The sequence below is a fragment of the Stegodyphus dumicola genome, chromosome 10 (genome assembly GCF_044657685.1).
Source record: "Stegodyphus dumicola isolate Sdum_Otavi_A_Nest chromosome 10, ASM4465768v1".
Lineage (NCBI taxonomy): Eukaryota > Metazoa > Arthropoda > Arachnida > Araneae > Eresidae > Stegodyphus > Stegodyphus dumicola.
This window is the reverse complement of record NC_140777.1, coordinates 147,135,548-147,160,442: the sequence shown is the minus strand read 5'-3', so window position 1 is coordinate 147,160,442 and position 24,895 is coordinate 147,135,548. Positions and strand designations below refer to the sequence as shown.

The window sequence follows — 24,895 nt, the reverse complement described above, 5'->3', positions numbered from 1 at the left end:
AATAGGCTGCATATTTTGATAATTATTTCTTAAATTACGATAATCTCTCTATGCAAACAAAAATTACAACAATGAATTTAATTTTTTAACCAAAATTTAGTCATTCATGTTCTAGTAAATGGTACCTTCACTTTAACAACCAATGAATATTTCTCTGTTGCTCTGATTTCCTTTAAAATGTTAAGATGTTTTAGCATATACAAATGAAAAACTCCACAACTGAAAAGATAAAAATTGGACATAATAGTTATTTCACACACTCCAAAGCAAACATATCCTCTACTTACACCAATAAATGTGAATTAAAGAAAAGTATACTTAAAATTATCCTGATAGGTCACATAATAGCTAATATGTAATTGCTCATTCTATGATCTAATTTCTTCACGTGACACAGAACATCTTTTTAAATACTAGTCTCTTATTTTAGGACATTATAAACAATCAGTAACAATTCCTGCTCAATAGCAAATTGAATATTTTTGCATGCTGCTTGTTAAAAACTCATCACAAAATTAAATTATAAAATGAAAAAATAAATAAATAAATAAATAAATAAAACATGAACAATCATCAACATTACATAGCAATTAAATCTTTATCTTTAAACAGAGGAAAAGAGTCCCCCCTATAAATCTTGATCTATTTATTGAATCACCTCAAAATGATAAAAACTGCCGCTGGACTGGAGTTTAACTTCTGCTTATCCATTTGGCTAACATTTTAAGAATTTTCTTTAAATACTGTATTCAGAAGATAATTGATTTTATTGATTGGTACACAGAAGTGAATTCCATATTTTAAATTAATAGAACTCAGTTCTACATGCTTAAGAGAAACTATAATATGCATTAAGGAAAATAGTTTACTACAAAGACAAAATAATTTTTTTACAAACAAGTAATAAAGTAGGATATACATCCAAAATATACTCATTTTCATACAATTTATAATCCTTGAAATTAATGTTATTAAAAAATTTGCAATAAAGATCTTAATGCTAAATAAAAAGCAGTTTCAATACAAGTGATTAACATCCTCAGTGGCTATAATTTCAAATATAAAGTTGTATAAGTGCAACAAAGTTTATTAATTTTACCAAAAGCTAATTATTTGTGATTGTTCTAACTTTTAAAAGTATATTGTACATAATAGTATCAAGCATTTCATTTCTAAATTCCTTAGAACTATACTTTAGTCAAATCATTTCAGAATGTTGCATATGCTTCTAATTTAAATGTTTTTAGGATTTTTTTCAAGTATTTATTATATAAAACAAATGTGCCATCTTCCCACCCATCATTACAAATAAAGAGGTAAAATGGAAACAGTAATAACATCACACACTGTCAAGCACTTTAGCACTGTGATAGAATGTTATACACATCAGCGTTATTCAACTCATATTTAGAATTTCAAGTTAGACTTTCCTTTTTGTTGAAACCTTTCATCAGGATTGAATTATATACCTTTTCATCAGGATAATCAGGATCTTCAGTAAAAACTGTAGGTTCCAACATTATTGCTTGGCCAAAACCTCGAACTATATATGAAGCTCCACCACTTAGCAGCATTGGGATAAGAGGAGTTGGAATGATTTCGACATAGGAAGAAACACTGCGTTTTCCAAGCACAGTCCGATTCTCAAAAGATATTTCATATTCTTCTTCTTCATCATCATTCTGTCTAGACATGTAAAAATCATCCACATATTCTTCCTCTTTTGATTCTTGTTCTTTTTCCTCCACCTCTTCTTCCTCATCTAATTCAAAGGCATAATAAATTATATTAGATTTAACATTGTACTTATATAGTTCAACCCCATTATAACAAACTTCAAGGGACCAAACATTTAGTTCACTATAACCAATCTGAGACAAGGAAAAAGAGATCATTTCACAAAATAATATAAAAAAAATGATTGATGAATCACACAGAGAGGGAAAGTAACATTGTCACATCTCCCAAAAGATTTACATAGTAACGTTAATTTAAATAAATAAATAAAAATTAATTGCAATTATTACTGCATGCAATTACTAAATTTCTTTCTTACTGTTTTTCAACTTTACCATGACTTAATAATTTTGCAAACAAAATTACCTAGCATAAGTGTCATGATTGTGACACTTCCCTATACATTTTCATCTAAAATACGCATTTCGATCACGAATAAGCATCAGCCTTGAACAGATTGCTCTCTGACAGCTCAATCAAAATCAAAGAACTGAATCAAGCTCTTTGTTTCCAAGGATCAATAGTTTTTTGGAGCAATCATGACACAGTAGGATCTCCTAAGATAGGTTATTAAGTGTTCTGAGTCCCTGAGAATTAAGTGGTATATCTATCTGGCATAGCCTTTTGTTTAGAACACACAGAAAGTTGAGGATAAAGAAAAAATAATTGTAACCTAAAGCTATTTTTTTATTTTAATAACTTAAAAAGGATGAATTTGAGGCTTAGCAGCTTTTCAGCTGAAAGTTGCAAAAATTCTGGAGGGGAAAAAAAAAAAAAAAAAAAAAGAGAGAGAGAGAGAGAGAGAGAAGGAAAAAAAAGAAAGAAAAGAAGTGAGAATGGCAAACTGCTTTTCAGTCTAAGATAACCATAAAGTTTGTTATATCCATTTTTATACATATGGAAGTTCTCTAGAGTCATATAAAATAACATTAAATAAGTAAAGCAACATTTATTGGACAAGAACCAAAATGTTAATTCCTTATATTCAGGGATTCGTTATAAACCAGATTCACTATAACAGAGTTTGACTGTACTTATGTTAATAAGGCAAAAACAATTTACATTATGTAATTTAACATTTTTAATGTGAATTCAGAAAGTTCAGATTAAAAAAGTAATTTCAACTCTTTTTCTTAAATGTCTGTACATTATGAATTGTTCCTGTGCATTATACCTGTACAATATGGATTGTGTTTTCTAAAAGAGCTTTAGTAAAGTACGATTAGATATGTGATTTTCTTACAGTAAAGCATGTTGAGGCTGTTTAAGTGAAAGTGAATTAAATCATTTGCTTTGTGAATTAAATCACAAAACTTCACAAAGTTTAAATTTTACAAGAATTTAAACTTCCTGTATCTTTACTTGATTTATTTCTTAAAACAGAACCAATATTTTATATGACCAATAATTTTCTTATTCTGTTTTTTTTTTTCTCTTTCTTTCTTTCTTTTTTTTTTTTTTTTTAAATACACATTTTAATGCCCAACAAATAACAATAAATCTAATAAACTAAGAATTTTGCTAATTTGATTTTAGTTACAAAATAATCACTTAACTAACCAGTCTTTTCTGTAAGTTCTTAATACTGATAAAAAAAAATTTAGAGTTTTCTAATTATAAAAGATTATTTACATGCCACATAAATTATATCAAACTATTCCCAATCACATTCTCATTCAATTCAATTCACATTAAACTGACATTTATTATTACCGAAAATTACCTCAATCAGATTCACTAGCCACAAAAGAATGCAGTAAACTAATTTTAGAAAACATTCTTTGAAGTTTTTCATTTGGAATATTTCATTAGAATGCTTTTCTCATTTAAAATACTTTATAAAAAGATATTGTTCGTGTCTTTGTGTTAAAAGGCTATTCAGAAGTTGTTTCAAAAAGTTTGTATAGCTAAATATTGATTGTTAGTTGTTTCACCATTCCTCCAGTTTAAGAAATTACAAAAAATCTGCAATAATTCTGTTCACATGATATACTTAAGTAAGACGATACTAAACATAAACATTTATACAGGCCTTCTGTAAAAAAAGCTTCAATTTACAAATTACACCATATGCAATTAAAGATCTTTCAAAAAAGAAATCTGATACTATATCAAATAGATCTGACCCTCAAAAATATCAAACTTATATGATCTAAACCACTTTTCCTTGAAAATAAAGGCAAAAATTTTAATTTTTAATATGTAAAAACAGTTCATATGATACATTACCTACTGCTTACTAAACTCACTGGTTAATAAACTCAGTCCCTTATTATGTTAAAATTTCCAGGAACTAAAAGAATTTTATACAAATCAATCGAAAAACTACAGATTAATTAAACTCAACTCCACTCTTTCTTAATCCCTTGGCCTACACAACATCTGCCAATTGTGCACCTATAGTAAACAAGAAAGTCAGTCGCGCGCCGTGTCACTCAACTGTCCAGCCATGTACCCGCAAAATGTATACTTTTCATGACATATATATTTCAGTGTAACGAAAGGAATTGTGAAATAATAAACAATTTTTAGGTACAATTAGAAATTTTAAGATGTCTAGAGTGTAATCATATTTTAAACGAAGTGTTATGGGGGAACTAAAGTAACAGATCATTCAGTTTCATCAGAAACAACTTTAAAAAAAAAAAAAAAAATACTGAAGTTACAATCAAAGGAAAAAATATTTTATGTAGAATAACTCTAATCACTTGTTCTAATAATATGCAGCATTTTATGCACAAATTCCTCACCACAAGTCAGACTCATGTCTTTTGTTTGACACAAATTCTTTACCACAAGTGACTCATGGCTTTTGTTGATGATACAAATTCTTTACCATGAATCAGACTCGTGGCTTTTGTTTATTTCACAAATTCTTTACCACGAGTCAGACTCTTAGTTATAGGCCAAAGGGTTAAATTAAGATTGGCAAAAGAGTGATTCTTCAGTACCAGATTACCCAACTTGCACCTATCAAAGCTTTCTGTAGTTCATCATTTAACAGATTGTGGACCATGGTTTTATCATTTAAATATAGTGCTTCAATAAAAAGGGTTTGATTGAAATTTTGTCCACTATGGTCTCTGTACCTGTGAGACATTGTTTCCAGAGTCCTTTGTCCACAATGGACTTCAGAAAAGCACAGTTTTCATATCTTGAGGTTAACAAAATTAATTCTCTAGAGACACTGTAAATGATAAAGTATCCCATCTGTACCACCTAATAAGAGGCAGAAATGCAACTTCTGTATTCCAGCTTTGAAAGTTTCCACACTCAAAATTGCCCTTTTGGGACATACAGGCACACACACAGATAGATATAAAAAAGGTAATGAAAATGCTTCTACGCATTATTGTACATTAAGAGTCTTTGAATAGAAAGGAAGTGGTAACTGTAGACTGCATAAAAAGGAAGGAAAACATTAGTCATGCTTATAATGATGGAATGGCAGACTGAACAGATAAAGGGCAATCTCTCTGCTGACTAAAAATGTTAATTTTGAAATTGGAAAAAAAATCACTGGAAGAAACACTTTTTCTAATTTACTCTCTGCTTAACTTGTAACATGTCAAAATGGCAAGCCTAAATTTAAGGTATTATAAAAGCTTTTAAATGTCAAAACAGAAAAGTTGTTAGCTAAATGATGAACAGTATTGAATTTTGTGAAAATATAAGCACTCTGAAAGAGATAAGTAAGTTGATAGCTTTGCTAGAGGTTATGCATTTACTATAATTGAGTCCAAAATTCATTGACAACAACTTGCATTGAGTGCAATATGCACTGACAACTTGTATTGAGTGCAATGTGCATTGACAACAATATTGCAATATGCACTGACTAGCAGTCCTGCATTGGCCTCTATACTGAGTATTATATAGTCAATATAGGGCTCAATCTCTTAAAATCTGTTACAAACTATTTTAGAAAAATAGTGGCTTTTACTTAGAAGAACCTTAAGAGGAATTGCAAACTACAGCTAATGTTTCAGATATCAGTGAGGGAAATTATGAGGATTCATTTTTATAATTATATGTCATTTCACAATATTGATATAACCTGTATAAAAAGTGACTGCGAAAGTATTGAAAGAACAATAGAAACTGATAACAAAAGGTGATACATAGAAAGTAATGGCATGCTGCCATCCATCAAATCTAGAAAATAATTGGAAATTCCAGGAAAAATTCTTGAAATAAAAAGTGTTCATTGAAAAAGCCATCAGCAGTTCTTTGAAATTGAGAATGCAGTTGAAAAACTGTTCTTGAAGAATATGAAATGAACACATATAAAATAATTGCTGTAAGAGAAATTTTCACCAAGAATGTAATTATAAAAAATTTTTCAAATGAATTTCAAAATTGCATAAATAGCTTCCTTTTAGTATTAATTTTTTATTATTATTTTATAGGATTAATTAATGAATTAGTTGTTAGTTACTTAATAATAATAAATTATAAATAATTTACTTAAAAATTTTGTAGGATTTTATGTTAATTAAACAGTTATTATGAGTTCAACATGTATTTTAACTTTTATTTCCATAGCCCTCTCCAGAATGCAAATAAGTTGTGTATTTAAGCCAAGGGTTTGAATGTTTTACAGTAAGAACTTCTGGCTGCTTTGCCTTGATATTACTTACTATTGTCAGCTCTGCCAAAGGTATTCCGGCTTTAGCATCTTGGTAGACAATATTTAAAATGCATGCTGCTAATTACCTTGAACCAGCTTAAATAGTCTCTTGTGTGTGTAGTCTCCACCTATGTTTAAATTTAACTTTAATTTAAATACAACCCTAGCAGAAATTCCTTTCTCCCATGGGCAGTGCCTTCTGTTCATTTAAAAGCTAAATAAAAGGATTATTTTAACCTTTTTTGTTAGAATCTAACATTATGAATGGACAGAAAAAAATAAAAATATCACCTGTATTAACATATATATTTATATTAAGTATGCAAAAAAATCATGGTAAAAATATATATGGTAAATAATCTATGGTAACAATTGCTGAAAAAAAAACTGTTGCCACAAAAAATTAAAAAGTGTGTTGCCACATAGGTTGCAAAAATACAATGAGAAATATAATCACAAATATAAAAGTTATTTGCAACATTCTTATGTTGAGTCATTGCTTCAGACTAAAGCAATAATATGATTCCCAGACTAATAAGCTCTGCAGTGACACTAAGACAAGCTTAGCCATAGCAGAACCCTACAAGTTTAAAACTGATATCACTTTGCAAAACACAAATCCCAGTCTGTTAATCTCAGCCATTTAATAAACTCATATATGTTTGGAACAAAAATGATTTTAATAAAAGATGGGTACCGTATATCAATGCATAAAATCATTTTATACATAAAATTTGGAATTTTAGCGTCTATTAGAAATTCGTAAGAGGTACATGTTAGAAATTCACATTTGAAAACTTAATATTTGTAACTAGATTTAGTAATAATTTTATATATTGGCACTAGAAATAATAATTAATAACACATAAAGCAATTCAGATTGAATAGGCAAGGTTTTTGTTTGTTTAATTGACTAATTTGCTACAGAAAACATTCTTCACATTATATTTTTTTCTTATGGACACCATATAAAAGTTTAAGCCTTATACTTTTAAGAAAAATGTCATGTGACCAAAATCATCACATTTATTTCTTAGTCTGATGTGGTCTACAACATAAGAATGGAATATCCAGTCCTCACCTCATTGAGGTATCACCGGAGCCATAGGCTAAATTAATTTAAAGATTCAGCAAAAGCTAAAGATATATTTATTAAACAAATTTTTGAAATTTAAATCCTAGCAAATTTCGAGGTCCACTAACTAGAAGATGTATTGACCTCGCCGACATCTTTATTAAAGAAAAATACAAAGATACAATTATCAATTTATACATCAATGTAGGATATAAAATACATATATATATTATGCAAACACCATTAGTCAGAATATAAGTATAAAGTTCGTTACATTTGGAACAAAATACATAGTATAGGGTTAAACATATTAAGAAGATACAATTTATAAAGTTGAATAAACATTATTAAGCCATTATAATCAATTGTTAAACATATATTGTATTTTCATTTGAATACAAATATTCCATTAATTTGGAAAGTAGGTGACGACCATTTCTAATAATATTAATTTACATAATAGGTCGAGATTCAGAGTTTGTGGAAATAATTCCGTTCTTTTGCTGTCCAAGCTCGGGCAGTCTAGAATCATATGTAGTGCGCCTGCTGTTTCTAATCCACATAAACAGCGACTTGGTGGATTCTTGATCTTGAAAACTTAATATTTGTAACTAGATTTAGTAATAATTTTATATATTGGCACTAGAAATAATAATTAATAACACATAAAGCAATTCAGATTGAATAGGGACAGGGAAAGGCTCCGTGATTCGATAGTACGTATTTGGTTAATGAAGAAATCATTGAAGTGTCTTCTCTCAGAAATTCTAGGAAGAATCTTGAAGGTTGATCTACCGGTTTCTTCTTCTTGCCATCGACGTTGCCACAAAAGAAGAGCTTGTTCTTTAGCTTTACGTACAATAGTACTCAGTGGAATTTTACAATCAATTTTCACTTCAGAAGATATTCTTTTTTTAGCAAGTTCGTCTGCTTTCTCATTTCCGCTGTAGCCGCGATGGCCTCTAATCCAGTGCAATTTTGCTTTAGTACAATAAACGAGCTTTTTAACTTCGATGATTTCTGAGTTTAGGATGTCGAACTTTGCCAATGATTTTAACACCGCTTGGCTATCCGTGTATAAATGGGCTTTATACTTGTGATCTTTTAGCCATTGTAGAGGTGATTTCAACGCTTGTGTTTCTGCTTGATGTACTGAACAATTTTGGTCCAGTTGAAAAGAGTATTCAGCTTCTAGGATGCCATTCCAATAGACACAGAATCCTGCTCCTGTGCCTTCATCATTTTTCGATCCATCCGTGAATACTTCGTAACTTTTATTAGATGGAAGATTGTCATTCCATTCACAAGTCTTGATCCGTGCTGGATGGATACACCATTTATGCTTGGGAAAATCGAGAGCTTCTTTAGAAAAGTTGAGATTTTCAAAAGAGGTGTCTACAGTTACTTCTGAGGTGGTCTACAGTCAGTCCAATTGAAATTTAGACATGCTATCTTTCCTAAACAGTATGCATAACCATGAAAACTAATATTAATTAAAGCAATACAGCTTAAAATTTACAATTCAATCTTAAGACTGCTGCTTAAGAGAAATTATAAAAATCATATTAACATCAAAATACATTGTTACAAAAAAAATGAAAATTAATCTATAATAGTTAATTAGGTAACAGATTAAAGCAACTTACCATAGACAGTTAAAGTATATTTAAACCTATAAAGTCCAATATCAAGAAAACGTTTGGTCACTCTGATGGCAGAACAATTGTGTGTTTTTAATTCTGTGATATCAATTTCCTCCTCAGCACCAGAATCAGTAATTTTAAACACATTCCACAGGTGAGATGCAAGGTAAGATTCATTGTCTCTGAAAATAGCTGTTGTCTCAAATCTAAAATCATAGCCTCTTTGTCGCTAAACCAAAACAAAATTATTAAAAAAAATAATTTTCCAAAAAAGAACAAGAATGAAAATAAACTTCATGTAGTCAGGGAAAGCATAAAAATATTAAAAGATGCACTAGAAAATGAAAAATATATTTAAAAGAATTTAAGAGAACAATGCAGAAAACAAATGTTTTAGATTAACAGAAAAAGCAATGTTAAATAATAATTAAATAGATTGCAAGAAATATCAGACACAGTATTGAAAAAAGAACTTACCCTGATTGGATTTTCACTGTCTGTTGAATTTTCATCAATCCATACAATAGGTGATTGGTAAACACCATCTACTACATTTATGGTCAAATTTTTTTTTAGTCTGCTTACTGAATTGAATATATCCAGTGACACAGGAAATTCTCCTCCATATACATAAGAATACAGTATTCTATAAACAAATATGAAAAACAAGAGGATAAATAATGTTTTAAGAAAGAAACTTTTTCTTGAAAGCTCTCATTTTGTTAAATGAAAAAGAAGATACTAGAATGAAAAACTTTCATTTTTTTAAATAAAAAAAAGATATATTAGGGTTTTTTTTTTTTATTATTATTTTTATTTTTTATTTTAAAGCTTTACTCAATTTACTTATGTCTGTTTTAATATAAATAATTAAAATATCATGGGCATAATTATTCTATAATTAATATAAACATGAATAACAGACAAACGTATTTTCTATGTATTTATGAAATTAAATGCAAATTTATAAAAAAGTGTGAGATATTGGAATATGTATAATCAAAATTTTCTTATAAAAAGAAGTTAAAAAAGTTAAAAAGTTTTTTCCTTAGTTTAAAAGGAAGTATTTAATAATGTAAGTTTCACTTACTAATAAGATTCTTTTATAAATTTCAATTATTAGTTTCGATTATCCCTAAGAAATGAAGAGAAAATCTACTGTAATAGGACAGTTATTAAAAGTTAATTCCTTAGAAAACTGAGATTAATCTATGGAAAATAAAACTTAGTAGAACTGTTAAATTATATAAGAATTAATAATAATAACACAAAATACAAAAAATATTAATTATTGTTGATCCCATAACAGACAGCTGACTATTCAAGAGGAATTTGTCTTTTTTCACAAAATCACCAATAATCAGAGAATTAATTTTCTTCAAATTATTTTTTGTTTTCTTGCATTATTATTATTCATTTGAATAAATTTAATACTTTGACTAAGTTGTATTTTCCATAGCTAAATCTAAATTTTCTAAGGAATCAACTTTTAATAAATATCCTATTACTCCTATTTTCTCTTCATTTCCTAGGGTATAACTGAAATCAATAATTAAAATTTATATTTATAATCTTAGCAGGGTTACCGCTGAATTTAACACAGAAAGTCTAGTCATGCCTTATTTTACCTATATATATGCATACACTTCTACCATACATGATATATAAGCTATATACTTCCATCATACTCAATACACTATAACATTAATATAATGCTATGGAATTTTGTACATATGTAAATAATTTTAGTGAAATTATAGTATTTTCTAGATAATATAACATAAAATGGTTGAAAGATATGAAGCTCTGACGGAAAAATAAAATTACAGGGGCAATTCTCTTTAATATTAACTAAATGGCTATTTTGCTAAATTGACAAGACATCGGCAAGCTGGTGATGGTTTTGGAGACTAATTTTTGTCACTAAATCTGATGAGGAATCACGAAAAGTCGCCAAACTTGGTGACATTTCGGTCCAGTCCCTGTATAACTAATTGATACTGCAACTGAATAACTATAATTGATCCCTATATGTAACTGCAACCGTATCCAGCCCTTATTTGTAACTTTAACTGTATATGCCTTCTGGTAACTTAGAGAAATGGAAGGTACTACAGATTTCTCGGTGTCAAGTCAAAATCATATAACACCGGAGAAAGCATCTACCCTCAGCTGATAGTTCAGAGATGAATTCGCAGTACTGAGATATCTCTGAGAGCTTTGCCTTTTAGATGTGCTTCGCTTTGCATTGTGTTTAAAGTTCTTAGTAGTTTGAAATGTAACTATTGATTATGCTTCGTGATGCTGAGAACAGCTCTATGAGTGTTTTTGAGGAATGTTCCAGAACTGTTAAGTGTTCCTTTTGGTAAAATAAATTTTATCAATCTATCAACAGCTCTGTGAGCATTCATTACATTATGAACTCATACACACACAATAATTTTTGGTGTTAGAAGTGAGATTAAATGCCATTGATAAGAGCAATGAACGAGCAATTAAGACAGCTGGTAATAGCCTTCACAGCATTCAAAGAAGAGATGAAATTGGGCCAAGAAAAGATGGAAGGGGTTGTTAAAGAAGATATGAAAGTGTGCTCAAAAAAAAAAAAAAAAAAAAAAAAAAAGAAGGAGCCCTTAACTCCATTAAAAAAGAGATGAAAATAGGCTAAGAAAAGACTGAAACAGGTCAAGAGGAAATGAAAAGAAAAATTTCTGCCATCATAGAAAACAAATTTGAGGCTATGGAAGGTAGACTAGACATTATTGAAAGTAGAGTTGGAGAAATTCAAGAAAGAGTTTCTACTGTCAAAAACAAACTGATATCAGAGTTGCTGCTGCTATCACCAAGGAAATTGACAGTTTAAAGTAACCCATAATGACAGCTGTTCACAATTCTAATGCCTTTAAATTGTAACATATGCCATCCCGTCTGTCTCTAGAGCTACTTACATATGATGGAAAGATCTTCTGGCAAGAGAATAGTATGCAACTTTGTATAGTAGCAAATGCAAATCAATGGGATTCCAAACCTAAGGCCTGCCATCTCGCCACTTTTCTCGAAGCACGAGCAGCGGATATCCTCCAAACTCTGCCCGAAAACCTAAGGCTTGATTTGGAGACTTTAACCAGCATGCTGGAGCTGTGTTTTGGTGAGAAGTGTTCAAATGATTATAGGCTTCAGTTAAAATCTCACTTATAGAAGCCCATGGACATATTCCAAGAGTTCACCAAAGATGTTGAAAGGCTGTTTGGAATCTCGCCTTTTTGGATTGCCTATCAGAAACAAAGGAAATCCTGTTCCTGCAATGCTTCATCAATGGCATCTGGGATCCTGAGATGCAGAAAGCCATACGAATGCAGATATCAAGGATATAAAAAGTGCTTTAGTGTATGTCATGAAATTCGAGGCAGCAATTCTAAAAGCTGAAAGAAACAAAGCTCTGTCAGGTGGCAAATCTATTTAACATTAAGTAAATTGCTATTTCTCTAAATTCGCAAAATATCACTAAGCTGGTGATGGTTTTGGTGACTAATTTTTATCACCAAATTTGGGGAGAAACCACGAAAAATTGCCGAACTTAGCAACCATTTGGCAATGTTTTGATCCAGTCCCTGTATAGCTAATTGATACTGTAACTGGTCCCTATACATAATTGTAACCATATGGAGTCTTTAGATGTAAGTTTAACTACATATTCCTTCTGGTAATTTTGAGAAATGGAAGGTACTAGAGATTTCTTGGCAGCCGGATGAAAATTATATAAGACCGGAGTCAGCATCTGCTCTCAGTTGTTAGTTCAGAGCTTTGCATTGCATTGTGTTTAACCTTCTTAGTAGTCTGAATGTAGCTACTGATTGTGCTCTGTGATATTGAGAAGTGCTGTACAAGTATTTTTGTGGAAAGAACTGTAAAGTATTCCATTTGGTAAAATAAATTTTATCAAGCTATCATCGGTTCTATATACACTGCTCAAAAAAAACAAATGCGACAGCTCTACATCTCCTGTTCTACTGGGCCAATTCACGAAATTCAAATTGCGTTCTTCATGTCTCGAAAGCGCGACTTAGGATATATATTAGATTTATATATAGCACTATTCTAACATAGGTATTTTGACACAAAATAGGCCTTTTTCTGAAATAACATACCAATTTTTTTTACATATTTCGATTCTACGACTCAAATTATGCCTAAATATTAAATTTTGTAAAATTTGGTGCGAAATTTACGGAGAAATTCAACAATTTATGTTGCCGCTTTTTATTCAGTTTGCAGCAAAATTAGTTCACCTGCCGAACTTCTTAATATGTGGCAACCTATTTTCATTTTCATTTTTACATAGTGCATGAGAGGAAAAAAAAGACTCAATCGTTCCTTCTTTCAAATAATGTTCTTTATCTTATATTTTTAATTATAATTGTTATTAATTTTAAGCAATTTTTTTCTTTTTCGAATTTATTTTAATTGTTTACGTTGCATAGCTTTTTTCGAATAACCGTTTTAAAATTTTCTATTTACTCATTTGAACTGCGTAGTTTAAATCAAAGGCACAACTTTTTTTTTCCCCAAATAGTTTTCTTTATACTATATGTTTAGTCAGTTACTATTTTAGGTAATTTTTAAATTTTTAGACTTTTGTTTTAATTGTTAGTGTTGCATTGTCTCTTCAGAAAATTATTTTAAAATTTTCTATTTATTCATTCAAACTCAGCATTTTAAATATATTTATTAATATAAATTTTCCAGAATTTGATTTTATTTATTTGAATTGCGTTTCTTTCGGAATACTTCGTAACCCAGACTACGATGCATTTGAAAACTGCATATATTAAGAAAGAAAATATAGCAAAGCAAACTTAACACGTCTTTCAATGTCCGTTCAGAAAAGATATATATATATAAATAAGAGAAATGTATAATCGACATTTTAACTTAGGATGACTTGCATACACTGCTTTAAACCGTTTTATCATTGTGCCCATTGCTTTACACAATTTTATCCTACATTTGGCTTCTTAAAATGTTATTCATATTTTATTCAAATATTTTATTTTTTAAATCGCAAGAATCAAATAGCATAAGATTAAAAAGTTTTAAATTAAAAAAAAAGTACAAATACTAAATTTTATGCAAAAATTTATTTTTTCTCCTCTTTTTCTTCAGGCATTCTGCTTCATTCATGTTCTTTTTCTTTAAGCATTCTGCAAGTATATTAAAAAGCATCCAACTTTTCGAAACATCTTGGTATTTCTGACAACCATTTTAAATAAAGTTATCGCCTTCCATTTCACAAAGCCCCACAAACACCCGAGAGGTAAAGTCGCTGAACACTGGTAGTTAACTCTGGGTTTCAAATCCTCTTAAACGGGCTGGTTGCATGGGCATTTTCGTGGATTTTCTCATGTGTAACATGTATGCCAACTGGTTTCCCTTAGAAATTTCTTCATGAAGGCATCTGCTTTGCCGTAACTTAATAATCCAATTCAATCCATTTCATCAGAGCCTTTATCAGTCTTTAGAGGCTAAGCATTTTGAAGGTATGAGATAAAAGGAAAGACTGGTTTCCTCAAGAGGTTTTGGTTTATTTAATTATGACAAAGCACACTGGGGCTATCTGCCTAAGGGGATGGATGCCTTCGTGGAGGACTTTCTAAGGGGAACTGGCTCTTATACGCGTTACACATGGGGAAAACGCCCATGCAGCCAGCCCGTTCGTGGGATTCGAACCTCGGACCAAACTACCAGTGTTCAGCGACTTTACCACTCGGCCGCTATTTCATCAGGAGGAAAAAAAATCATCTTTAGGTGACATCCACATACATCACTGGATAAACTCCTGAATCCTCAAATAATTCGACTGAGAAATGGTGGGATTTTTCCGTTTATGATACAATATGATGTTCTATAACGTAATTTAAATTTATAGAGCTATATATTCTAAAACCAGTCGCTCTTCAATTTAATCTGCTATGATATCGTTTTTATCTTTTATGTTAACCCCTAAGGCTCAATTGATGGTATTTGCTGGTGTACACATACAAGTGTTTTCTCTTTTTTACACCTAAATTCTTTGAAGTATCCTGAAAGTATCTTCAAAAGCGTGCAACTTTTTTAAACATCTTGGTATGTCTGACAGCCAAATTTCCCTGCAAATTTTTGCTTACTTTTCTCCCTAATTTTCTCCTTTTCTTCTACAGTTATTTTCAGTGCTCACACAAGAAAATTAAGATTTTTCGATTGCTAGACTTCTATAAATTTTGCATTCTTGTCAATTTTTTAAAATATCAATTACATGAATTGCGTTTCAGCTGAAGACAGCTTTTCATTTTCTAGTCATTTTAACTATAAATAAAGTTTAAAGCGAAGTCCAAAGGATAAATATGTTAATTAAAAGAATTTTGCTAAATGACAAAGAAATAAAACAGTCCAGCAGTGTTTATTCTGTACCACCGAGTGACCCGATTCTTATATCGGCTGAAATAATCTAAATCATATTAAAGGTCATGTTTTTTTATACAATCTATAATGAAAGAGAAAAATTAGCTTCTTAAAACATTCTTTCTAAGAGGATTAATATAAAATTTTATATATATATATACATATTTTTAAAGCTGGGACTTGAACCTAACTGTCAAACTTTTAAAGTTTAGCTTACATGCTGGTTATAATTAAAGTTCCACTTTAAATTGGTCATGAAAGGAAAACTACCGGATCAAATGTTATCAAACTTGGGAATCGTGTAAAGGAGGTTATGGAAATTTATTTTCCACGGGGGGAAAAAAAAAAAAAAAAAGAGTTCAAAAACTCACCACCAGGGGAAAAATGACGCTGTATGTGATATTGTTATATGAAATAAGACATGAAAGCATGGGTTTAAAATGTGTTTAATCGTTTCTGAAACGTGTTACAAAGCATGTTCAATGTAGTGTCCAGCATTTTCCGAAAGCAAGTTAAATCCTGTTACTGCATTCTCAACAGCAGCTCTTAGCATATCAGGAGGAATGATACGGACATGTCGGTGTATCACATTTTTCATTTCAGCCAAATTGTTTAGATTATCACCATAAACAGTGCTTTTGAGATAACCCCATAGCTAAAAGTCACAGAGGTTGAGGTCTGGTGGGAAGAAGGGAAGTGTCGGCCTATAAGACGTTCATTCATGAAATGTTGCCTAAGTAACTGTGTGACACATGTGAGGTGGGGCCCAGCCCTGCATAAAATTGTAGTATCTAAAATGACACGTTACCGCAGTTCATGTATCACGAAACATTTTAACATTGACTCTAAGCGATCTGCAATCACAGTGGTCCAGCTGTCAACTGCTATTCAGAGAAAAATGGTTCAGTTATGAAACTAGCTGTCATTCCTCACCAAACGGTGTGTTTTAGAGTATTTACATGTATTTGAGAGTACACTACCATTACACTATGAAGGCATGCAGAAAAGAGGGAAAAATATTATATAGTACAGCTACTTATGGCAGCTATACAAGCGTGAACATAACTTGACATTGAATCAAGTAGCTCGCCTATGACCCTCTGCAGAAAATCATGCCATAATCTTTGCAACTGTTAGTAAATTCACTAATATTTTGGGCTGGCTGCAGTTGCCTTCCAAGCATGCCCTAAACTCACTCTATTGGAAAAAGGTCTGGTGACCTGGCAGGCCACATGGGAGTACATCATATCTTTGAGGGCATTTTTGGGAGAGTCGTACGGTATGTGGACGGCATTGTCTTGCTGATAAATGGCACTTGGATAACTTGATAGCACAGGCAGTACAACCGGTGTTAAAATGTAGTCCACATAACTGCGAGCTATCATAGTATCTTCAAGAATAATTAGAGGTAATCATGTGGCCCAACAAATCACTCTCCACTTTGTCACACTTTGTTTAATTGCCTTATGCCACTCAATAACAAATTAGCATCGATTTGACGCTGTTTGCCACCTTCCTGGCATCCAGTGGTATCAAGGGAAATCATTCAGGGATGACTGCCAATGCTGGTATATGCTGCCAAAGTCCATTAAGACACCCACCACTGACCCCACATCATAGGCGGTGTCGACTGGATTTTTGCTGAACTCAGGCAAGCTGGAGTGTGACTGACTGGAGGTGTGTGATCTTCAGCGATGATTCAGTCTCACTGCTGATGACCAATGCACACACGTGTGGAGGCAGCCAGGCCAGCAGTAGGTTCAGGAATTTGAGACTGAATCGGGATTCATCACTGTAGATCACATGCCTCCAGTTGGTCACACTCCAGCTTGCCCACGTTTGGCAAAAATCCAGTCGACACTGCCTATGATGTGGGGTCAGTGGCAGGTGTCTTAATGGACATCAGCTGCATATATCAGAATTGGCCATTTAACCCTGAATGGTTTCCCTTGATACCACCATATGCCAGGTGGCAAATAGTGTCGAATCGATGCCAGCGACCTTCCTGGTGTGGAAGTGGATACTGTTATGATTGTGCAATCCTTTCGCTCACTTGTGCTCCCGGGATGCCCTGACTCTCCACGATGGTAGACTATCCCTTCTGTATCCATTGTCACCAACACCGAGCAACTACCATATTGCTCTACATACCGAATAGCAGCCGATATGCTTGTTTGACCAACCAGCTTCTTCAAGAAGCCTAGTATAAGCCCCTTCTAAATGTCCAACAACTATTTGTACTGCTGCTGATTATGTCTCAGAGGCATCTCTAGACACAATATCATCCATCCAAGTCGACAGATTCAGTTAAATAGCCCTACAGCATCAGCAGTCATGCTTTTAATCTCTTTCAACTGTTCATTCTCTGTGTGCCTAGTACACTTACCCTTGTCTCATTGGCATCAAAATTTAAACCATTTACCAGACTACATTCCTGCCGAGTTTCGTGAATGTGGCTTAATTTGTTCTGGGTTCATATACTTTTTTGTGACAAAATTTATACTATACACAAAAAATGTAAGAAATTTAGAACCTAATTCACAAAGACAAGGGAAAATAAAAGTGTAATTTATATAAATATATATATTGCTGTGCACTTTTTCTTAAGTATACTTTTATTAACAGAGGACCTTCTCTATTCTAATTCGCCATGATAATTTTATTCTTTTCTATCATTTGTTCCTTTTGTGATAAGGTCGCATAAAGATACTTTGTCTACGATGAATGATTTCAAATTGCAATAGTTTATACAGTGCAATAGTTTCAGAGTGCAATATCCGTGATGAAATCCAGTGCCTTTGTTAATGATTCTGGTTGCAGCCTCGAAGGTCGCTCCAGTAGACAAAGAGTAAAAGAAATTATTTCCTCACTCGTACATAAGAAAGGGTTAGGAGATGGACCCTTTCTTATGTACAAGTGAAAAAATCATCCCTCCCCCTTTGGGAGTTCAGTGCAAGTAAACACAGGGAGATATATAAGGTGGTTTCCTGAGAAGAAAAATGACTTTTCCTGTTACAAGCGATGGGCATATTGGCCTGCTAAGAATGATCATTCCTCGTGTATAATGCGTTAGAGCATTTTTCCTGTAACAAAATTCTGAAATTACAGAACTAAATGTATCCAAGTCCAATATTGTCAAGATTTGCAACTGTTAAGGTTTTCATCTTATTAAAATTCATGTTACTGTTGGAACTTGAGTTTGAAGTTCATTTCAACCCTGTGTCAAAACCCAGGGTTTGCATAGCGGTTTTGGACACTACACCACACTTTCCTTACTTGCATTACTATAATGCTTTTTAAAATCTAAAAATACATAATTCACCTTTTGGGAGATTTCAAGCTTTTCATCACCAATTTGTTTTACCAATGGAGCCACACAAGCAACAATTAGCATTTACTCTTACCTTTTGGATTACTGTCTTTTGTTTCTTTGTTCTAACAGTGGTGAGTTAAAAAATTATGGTTCTCTGTTAATTATTATATATTTTGTAATTTACATTTTAATTTGAATTCTTATTTGAGTTTTAATATCAATATATGAATTGATTGAATTTTAATATCTAATTTTCTTCTATTTTTTGAGTTCGAATTTATTTCATATGGAAGTGTTTTTGTACATTTTTATTTCATATGAAAAGAGATCTGTTGCATCAGGGAAGCATTCAGAGTTTTTTGATGAGCTATTACAATTAAACTATTTAAGATGGTTCATCAGGTAATTGTGGAAGAACAGAAGTAGAATAGTTTTCCTGGAGGAGGGGGATCTGATCTACCTCCTCTTGATAACACTGAATCAGATTTTGATTGAATTCCTCTTCCTAGTTTTGTATTTTTATATGTTTCCATTACATTCAGAAATTCTTCTGGTTTGAAAACAATTAGTTGATGTTTATTATTGGGAAATTTAGGGATGTTACTGGTTTGGGTTTTATTTTTTCATGTTTTAATATGTTGTTGTTCATGTTTTATTAGGTTTTAAATTTTTTACTTTTTTTTCTATATCTGATTAATTTTTCAGCAGTATATTGTGCGGAATTAATACTGGGATACATATGTTTTTTGAAAAAAACTTGTGATACTGTTATATATATATATAAGTCACACACATAACTAGATTTATATAAATAGCAAAATAGAGTACACATATACAGAGATTTAGCTTTGCTTAAGTAAGCATAAAAGAAATGTTTAATGTATGTGTATTGGATGAAAGTATAAGTGTATGAAATATTGGAATGAAGTATAAGGAAACTATAGATATGTTAATCATGAAATAAAATACCACATAAAAATAAAACTCTGCTCCAAAAAATTCCTGAAAGATAAAAATAAACAAACATAAGCAATGGACAATAGAATTATATGTATGGCTCATCAGAGGTAGCATATGTGCAATTTTAATTTGTAATGATATCCAGAATACACTACTGATAGATATTGTAAATAAGACTAGAAAACATAATAAAATAAGCAACAAAATTTTTAACTATTAAATATATATTAAAAAGAATTATGCAGGATATTGAATATTAACAAAATAGTTAAAAAGTATACAAAACACAAAAAAATAAACACACACACAAAAAAAAAAGAGAATATTAAGTTTGGAAAATATGATACATGGATCCCAAAATTCATGAAAAGATTTAAAATGATACATTAAAGGTATTTCATTTCCACAGTAATTTCAATTTAATATAAAATCAAAATAAGAAAATGAATAAAAATGAAAACTCTTGATCCTAACATTCAAGGAAATAATATGTCATTTTTTTACACTAATGCTCATAAATGTCTGAATAACAAATAAAAATTATTATAAATTAATTTACCACTAAGTGTGAAAGCTATTGAAAAGGAAATTAATTTTAAAATTTCCTATTCTTAATTATATTTCAGATTGCTTACTTGATTGTTGAATCATCTTCCCATTCAGCTTTATTTGTTTCTCTACGGTTTCTGAAATACGAATTTGGTAAGTATGCCGTTTAAACTGTATTTATACCTTTTTTTAAGTAAAAAAAAAAAAAAAGCAGGTAAATTAATTAGGAATAACTTTTAAAGTGTTGTCCTCTAAATTTCAGTTAAAAACATAATGCAGTGTACAATATGCCAGTTTTTTTTAATGATATAACTCAATAGAGACGGAATAATATATTTTCTCATGCTTAAATTTATGTTCAATTACATCTGAAAGGAATGCATAACAATGAAACTGGGATATATAAGGTATTTCATTTGCAAAAGGTCAAGGTTTCTAATTCTTGATACTTAAATTAGTATTTAAGAAATATAAAGTATGGATGTAAACTTGCAATAACAATAGCACTAAGAAAATGAATCAGAAAGGATAAAATTAAGCAAAAAAAAAAAATCAGTACACCAGAAGTACATAGAAGATGGGCAGAAAGTCACTTAATATTTACGAAAATTTGTTATTTCTGAAGATTCAAGATACCAGATTTTTTCCTCGCATATAATTTACAGTTTGCCATTACCTTTGCTTAAGTTTTAACTTAATGAATGATTCATCACTTACTAGATGGTATCTTAAATGGACAAGTATATGTTTTACAATTTTGATTGAGAATATGGCATATATTTTACATTCTCAGTGAAAAAATTAGATGGAATGACTATAGAATATCCAAGACATGTAATAAAATTTAGAAAAATTAAGAAATTGTTTTTGAATCCTTTTCAACTATTGAAAAGTGAAATTATGCATAAAAATATCTAAATATTTTTAAATGCCATTTCAGACAATATGTATGTCAGTTACAGAAAAGAAGTTATTAGCAACCATTTTCATAATCTTGGTAATATCTACCATAATTATAAAGCCATCGAGTTTGAAACTAAGGAACTTAGGAAGTGAATTGCAAACTTTGCAATATCATCTATGATAAAACAAAAGGAAGTCAAACACAGTATGATAAAACTTCAGTCTATCATTCCTGTAACAAATGTTTTCCTGCATATATGATTTGCAAATTTAGGTTTTGTATGAAGTCCTTTGCAAACAACATTATATATAATCTTGCATACATTGTTCACCAAACTATTGTTTTCCTGCATTAACCACTTGTAAATGACATTTTTATGTGGCATTTTCCCTGTGGATCATTTAGGAGAAAATATTTTAAGCCAAATGAAGTATTAATTATTTCTGTTACCCTCACTTAATCTGGTAACAAAGTAATGCAGTACTTGTAATACTTCACATATGGCTCTATACTCTACACAAGATTTAAATTCAGTCAGAGGCCACCCATGAGGGGCTCTGGTATTTTTTTTTTTTTTTTGAGAGATATCGTAATTCCATTTGCCGTCCCAAAAAAAGTATCATATCAGTATTTTAATTTATCATTAAACTATTTTGTAAATTATTTAATTGTACTAATTTATCTCTGTACACTTTATTCAAATATTAATTATTACTTTATTTACTTATTTTTCTTGCATGGATACACATACATGGTTAACATGAAAAAATTTTTAAGTTAAAAAGAGATCTAACATGATGCTCAAATAGAAAATAGGCTTCTGAGTTCTAAAAGGAATAGCAATATAACAATAAGTAATTCAAAGTTTGCTGTGAATGATACATAAAGTGCCTTGAAAAAGATGAGTGGATTTTAATTGTTTTCAAAATTGGCATTTCTGATAATATGGTCTTACAAACATACTTTTTCTTTAAAAATATCTAGGGGGAAGGGGAAAATCACAGAGGGCCGAATCTGGAAATTCAAGAGCGCTACCCACAATCATCTTTTGCACTTCAGACCATTTATTAATGTAAAACATACTAAAAAACTGAGTTAGGAATTTGAATTTTGTTCTTTATAGTGATGATTTATGACACATCTTTTTCAATGGAATAAGTAACAATTCTCAAGCAATAAAACAATATTTGCAATTTTATAAGCAAGTACTAACTCTTTAAACACCCTCTCAGAAGTTCCAAGAAGATTATATATATCTTAAAAAGGGAATGAGAGAATAAGTGCTAATGTATAGTCATATACTTAAATGCTATTTCTCCCACTTCCATTCCCAGTTAAAGCATTTCTCATAACACATCAGCATGTATTACATATCTTTGTCATAACAAACTGCCACCTAGTATTCATTCATCATCCTTGAAACTCCTGGTACTGTTTAAGCACAGTACTGTCACTCATGAATGTTTTCATAAAAAATTTACAATGAATTGCCACTGCATTTTGGCCTTCAGCTTTCAGAAATCTAAAAACAAAGCAAATTTCATACTTGGAAGATACATCTATTCTTTTAATATTTATAAACAAGCAAACAAATAGAAATGAGTGACATAAAAGCCCCTATGACAAACAAGTTAATATATTATGAATCTAATTTTCATATGTCAGGTGTGTTCAAAAAAGACACCAAACTTTTGAAATAACTCTCCGACCGGCAAAAGGAACGTGCTGCTGCTGCTGCTGAAAACCTATAGCAGCAGGTTTAGATAGCAAACTGTCATTCGTTGCATTTCACTTTGACCTTTCGTTGGAAAGCTACAGCCACTAAAGTGAGTGCATGTGTAAGCTGTTTGTCAGATCAGTGCCAAAGTGACAATGAAAGAGCTTGAAGAACAACATACATGTATGAAACCTTTTTATAAACAACCAATGAGATGTGGGCTTATGACTATGATATTGAAATGAAGGTGCAGTTGACACAGTGAAGTGTAGAAACAAAACAATTTTTGGCAATGCTCTGGCTAACACGTCACTCTTTGTCCACAGCTATCAAGGAAAACATTATGTTCCAGTTGTACCTTATCCCCCTATTCTCCGAACTTAGCCCCAGCAAGCATTTTTCTGTTTTCCAAACTGAAAACCATGATGAAAGGATAGCATAGTTAAACCATAAGAAGATTGAAAACAATTCAACAAGAGCCCTGCATGTCATTACAGAAAGTATGTTCCAGTAGGCTTCCCAAAAATGGAAAAACAATGAGAATGATGTATTGCCAGCAGACAGCACTAATTTGAGAGAGGGAAGTGTTTAAAATATTGTACAATAAGCAATAAAGATGCTATAACAAAAGATTAGTTTCTTTTCTGACACAACTTGTATGTTAAATTATTTTTCTTCATACATTTTTATTTCTTGGTTCTTCAGAATTTAGAAAATAGCTATTATATACATTTACACACAATCACGGTGGTTTCTAAAAGTTAAAAAGAGTTAGGAAACAGCAATAACTCAATGAAAATAAAACTATTGATACAAAAAAGTTTGCTATTTTCGGCAAAGTTTGCTATATTAAGGCAGTAGCATAAAAAGCTATGTTTGAAAAAGAGGCAGTAATTTTTGCTGTGATTCACAGCTGGAAGATTTGAGAAAGTGAACTCAATAGAATGATTTGAAGGTACTATTTGCTAGAGAAACTGCAGTGCAAGGTTATTGATGGACTAAAAGTAGAATGTTGTCAGCTGGAGGTGCCGTGATGATTAAAGCTGAGCCTTTCCATATTGCATAAAATTAAAGAAACATTTTTAAACATAGAAAGAGAAAGAAGGAGAAACAAAAGAAAGAATGAAGGGCCATTGGCAGATTAAAGACAAGACATAATCAGACAGCACTGATAAGATGACTAAATAGAGCTCATCTTATAAACTTTAGAATTTTCCAAGTTTATACTCAGCAACAAAGAAAGGCCAAGAACAAATAATCTTCTCTTGCTACAACAAGTAGAAATGTTATTTCATTTCCTTTTATGGGTTGAAAGCTTTGAAGCTTTGAAGCAGGAAGCCTATATGCAAGAAAATTTTAGGAGCTAATATTGTGAAAAATCAACTATGCCACTGACAGGATTTTAGTTATGTATCTTTCAACTGCTGCCTGGATGTACTAGTTATTTGCACCAGAAAAGCACATACGGGAAAATGTGATAATTCCTCACAATCCCCCTGACTCAAAAACTGATTAGGGAGGAAACAAAACCACATACATCAAATCCAGGTGGTAATAATCATTGTGCCTTACATTCTAGTTCAGGCACCACAAGAGAAAGTATTAAATTTTTCAGACTGGGAAATGTAGAACATCAAATGTGTCCTCACCAAGGTTGGAACCATGGATCTCTCAATAGCTCCTTGGTTATACTAATGACTCACATTACAACAATATTCACAAGTGAATGCAATAATTCCTTACAAAATCGCACAGTAACAGCAACATTGTTTCATTTGCAATAAACATGAAACCCATTAATCATTGTCCAAACATCCTTGAAGAGATGTATTGAAAGGAGGCAGTGTTTGCATTTAGTATGGAATTTCTTAAGGTGAATGTACAGACTTCCGGGCTTTTCCAGGTGTAAATGTGAATGTTTAAATGAAC

General features: G+C 31.2%; 1 protein-coding gene across 1 annotated transcript in view; it reads right to left on the bottom strand.

Annotated features, from left to right (window-relative positions):
* The window catches only part of LOC118197714 (uncharacterized), a 232,343-nt gene that overhangs the window by 105,992 nt on the left and 101,456 nt on the right, over positions 1-24,895 (bottom strand). The window contains exons 15-18 of the mRNA XM_085825691.1: positions 20,432-20,482; positions 9,563-9,731; positions 9,089-9,314; positions 1,470-1,762 (exon numbers count right to left, since the gene is read on the bottom strand). Coding sequence (XP_085681817.1) covers positions 1,470-1,762; positions 9,089-9,314; positions 9,563-9,731; positions 20,432-20,482 — 739 coding nt within the window. The remainder of the gene's footprint in view (positions 1-1,469; positions 1,763-9,088; positions 9,315-9,562; positions 9,732-20,431; positions 20,483-24,895) is intronic.